This window comes from Camelina sativa, chromosome 4, assembly GCF_030686135.1.
Source record: "Camelina sativa cultivar CO46 ecotype springtype chromosome 4, ASM3068613v1".
Lineage (NCBI taxonomy): Eukaryota > Viridiplantae > Streptophyta > Magnoliopsida > Brassicales > Brassicaceae > Camelina > Camelina sativa.
In genome coordinates this window covers 8,618,784-8,622,353 of record NC_141883.1, presented here as the reverse complement: position 1 = coordinate 8,622,353, position 3,570 = coordinate 8,618,784, and the positions used below count along the sequence as shown (strand labels likewise).

The 3,570-nt window shown below is 33.6% G+C and overlaps 1 protein-coding gene across 1 annotated transcript; it reads right to left on the bottom strand.

The window, feature by feature from the left end:
- Positions 1–318: 318 nt before the first annotated feature.
- Positions 319–3,352, bottom strand: LOC104780197 (cytochrome P450 85A2). The gene is made up of 9 exons (XM_010504694.3): positions 3,033–3,352; positions 2,630–2,954; positions 2,095–2,244; positions 1,766–2,011; positions 1,594–1,680; positions 1,428–1,506; positions 1,002–1,108; positions 781–905; positions 319–676 (listed from the first exon to the last, which is right to left on the bottom strand). The coding sequence occupies exons 1-9, from the start codon at positions 3,221–3,223 to the stop codon at positions 589–591; spliced, it is 1,398 nt and encodes a 465-aa protein (XP_010502996.2). The 5' UTR covers positions 3,224–3,352; the 3' UTR covers positions 319–588.
- Positions 3,353–3,570: the final 218 nt, after the last annotated feature.

The window sequence follows — 3,570 nt, the reverse complement described above, 5'->3', positions numbered from 1 at the left end:
TCAATAAATAGAATAGCCCATAATGAACTCAGTGAGGCCCATAAACATAGTAATCAACCGGCCCAATATTGTGTTTGTCCAAACCATATCACTGAATGATTTGAGTATTGACTAAATTACTTATCTCCTTGTAAAAACTTAAAAGTACCGGTGTTCCTAAATAGTAAAATATACATCTTTCTTACTTTTACCATCTTCATATTGTTCATATTCAGACAAGGTGCAGGAGAATATACCGTTTAAAAAAAAAAAAAAAAAGTGAATATCATTCACAATGTCTGGGAACAATTTCTGAACATCAGAAAAACATATGTTGTATTTGGAACAAAGATGGTCATTATTCAAAACTACAAACGATCGAAGACAATAATTATGAAATGCAAGAATTATGGGTTACAAATTTACAAGACAAGAGACTGAGCTCAACATTTCAAATATTTTATACTTTCTATATTCCATTTTCCTCTCTCTTTGTACATTATCCACTAAAATCTTGAGAGAATTAATAGATCAAATAGGTTAATTAACCCTAACAAAAGACCTTTAATTGATTTATATACACATATTTCAATGCTAGGACAAAACTAGTTAGTAAGGCGAGCACTTAAGATGGTATCCTTTTGGTGCAGAAACTCTTGGAAAGACCATTAGTTTCTCTCCTCCTTTCTCCTCCCATCTTCACAAAACCATACAAAAAAACAAAAAAAAAATTAGAGACCTCAAAATCATTAATCACAAGAACAATATCAAAATATGATCTAAGCCTAATAAAGAGCATACCTGTATTTTGTAACAAAGTAGTGAAGAAAGCTTGAGACTTCAGAGATTCCAAGTTCTTTGCCAGGGCAAAGTCTTGCTCCACCTCCAAAGAGTAAAAAATAGCTCTTTGATTCTAAACTCTTTTCCTGCATAAAGAAACCCTCTTTGTGAGCCACAAAGGTTTCAAACAACAAAACACAATGGCACATAAAAAAGAGAAAAAAAAAATACAAAACACTAACCATCCATCTCCATGGGTTAAAGATCATTGGATCTTCATACAGAGATGTATCATAGTTAATCTCTCTAGTGTATACATAAATTCTCCAACCTTTTGGGATTAAATAACCTGTAATTATATAAAAACACAACCACTATTAATACAGATTAAAATGATTGGTCTCATTATGATTGCAAAGTTAAAACTAAAAAGGGTTAATGATCTTCTCCTCTGTCAAAATAATTGAAATAAAACCATAGAGGGTCACGGGGAGATGATTGCTTCGCTGGATTGGTTGGTATATTTTTGTAAATAATTGATGTAATGTAAGGTCCACATGCCAAATTTATTTTTCTCTTTTGAACTTTGAAGTATATTAAACAAAAACTAGTAATAATAATAAAAATTCCTTACAAATATAACAATCAACATGAAAATAATTTCTTACCGTTGAGTTCCAAGTCATGAGTAGTTTTCCTCAGGACACCGTTAACAATCGTTGCCAATCTTGATGTCTCAAAGATGACCTATTAAACAAAAATGGTCCAAACACAATGTCAAAATCAAGAAACAAATGAATATAAATAATTTAATTTGTGTACGAAAATACTCACAGCTCGTGTGAATTTCATCGATTTAATATCGTCGAGAGTGAGCGGTTCGTCAGGTCGTTTTCTCTCTCTTATAGCCAAATGTTCTCTCTGCAAAATCCATAACCAAACAAAAAAGTCAATAACCGGACCAGATCAATGAAACCGGTTTAGTGATTATTTCTTAAGAACATACCCTGAGTTCATCAAGAGCTTTTGGGTGATCATGGAGATACTTAAGAGCCATCATGGAGGTTGTAGAGACAGTCTCATAACCCGAATACAAGATCGTTACCACTTGATCTCTTATCTCCTTATCAGTTAACAAGTATCGGTTATCTTCCGTCTTCATCAAGTAACCCAACATATCTGTGAAAGTCTCTCCAGACTCTCTTCGTTTTTGCATAAGCTCTGTCAATAACCTATCTATGTTGTTTCTTGCCTGAAAAGCAACCAGAAAAATGTCAGATTATTTTCACTTTTTGTGCATTTTTGTTTTCTTGACATCGGTCTTCGAGTACTTACTTGGATTCCGCAGCGGTAATTCGTTCCCGGGAGATCGATCGGTACCGATAGTGTTCCTACAACAAGCTTGAAAAACTCTGTTCGATATTCTTCAACCTCTGGTTTTATCAAAGTCTCAGCTATTTGTAACAACGATGATAAAAATGCCATCTGCACAATACAAAAACTTGAGTCAGACATAAACAATTATCTTTAAGAATGATACATACCTAATTAATCTTACACATAAATGTAATATAAAAAATGAGTATATAGAGGAATATGAAAATACTCAAATATACACATATACTATATTATTTTTTAATATGTGAGGAAAATGTTAAGACCAACATTATTTTATATAAAGGGATGACTAACAAAAGAATGATAGTAATTAAAATTCTTTTATCAAAAGTAATAAATTGCTCTGACATATTAAAAACATAAAATCCCCAATATAAGGATATAATAGACACGAGATTCAGATTCAATGTCTAAAATAAAAAACAAAGAAAGAAAGAAAGAAAGAGAGAGAGAAGAAGCTTAAAAAACGTACATGTTTGGTCTTTTCTTGGATATCAACTGTCTCGAGGTCATCCCAACCACAAAGATAGTTTCTCATGAAATCATCAATCTTAGGCAAGAGATGGTCTTTCATCATAGCCGGGCTTATTAGAGAGAGCAACGACCCTCTCATAAGCCGGTGGCTCGGGCCATGAACCGCGGCTATGTTGCATGTCCCAAGGATATCGAGCATAGATTGTGGATAACCAGCGACTAGTCCTTTTGATTCATTCATTAGAATATATCTATTTAGCTCTGCGTCCATTGAGACTATTGTCGGGCAACCAAGAATGTGAGATTTGAAGAAACTACCATATCTGAAAGAAATGTTAAGGGTCTCGGCTCAGAACTCTTCGATTGATTTTGTTTTAAAAAATTAATGAAACTTTTTATACCTTAGTCTTTGGTTTTTCATGAAATCTGGACCTTGTTTGAGAAACTCAGTGGTTTCACCAAAAATTGGCCAGCCCATGGTACCAGGAGGAAGACCTTTCTTGGAATATCTCATCTGGTTCCATCGGAGAAGAGCAGAACAGATGCAAACAATGATCACAAGAAGACCCAAAATCATCATCATGATGCCCATTCTTTTAATTTTCCTATGTTTTTCTTTTTCTTTGGTGCTCTGCTTTCAAAACAGAGAAAGAGAAGGAGAGAGAAAGATGGTTAAGAGTCTTTGGTTTGGGACTAAATGGGTGTGTGTGACATTGTTTATATAGGAACCTAAAGGTGCAAACATGCTTATGAAAGAGAAAGAGAGAGAAAGAGAGAGAGAGAGATGACAGGTTTTTAATTTTTAACCAACTCGGTTAGTCTTTTTTGGTCTAAGATTTCAATGACCGTATACATTACTGTTTTGAGAACAACATAAGCAAATTATAAAAGCAGTTTCCAAGGTTATGAAATTAGAAATATGCATCCAATCAATTTTTA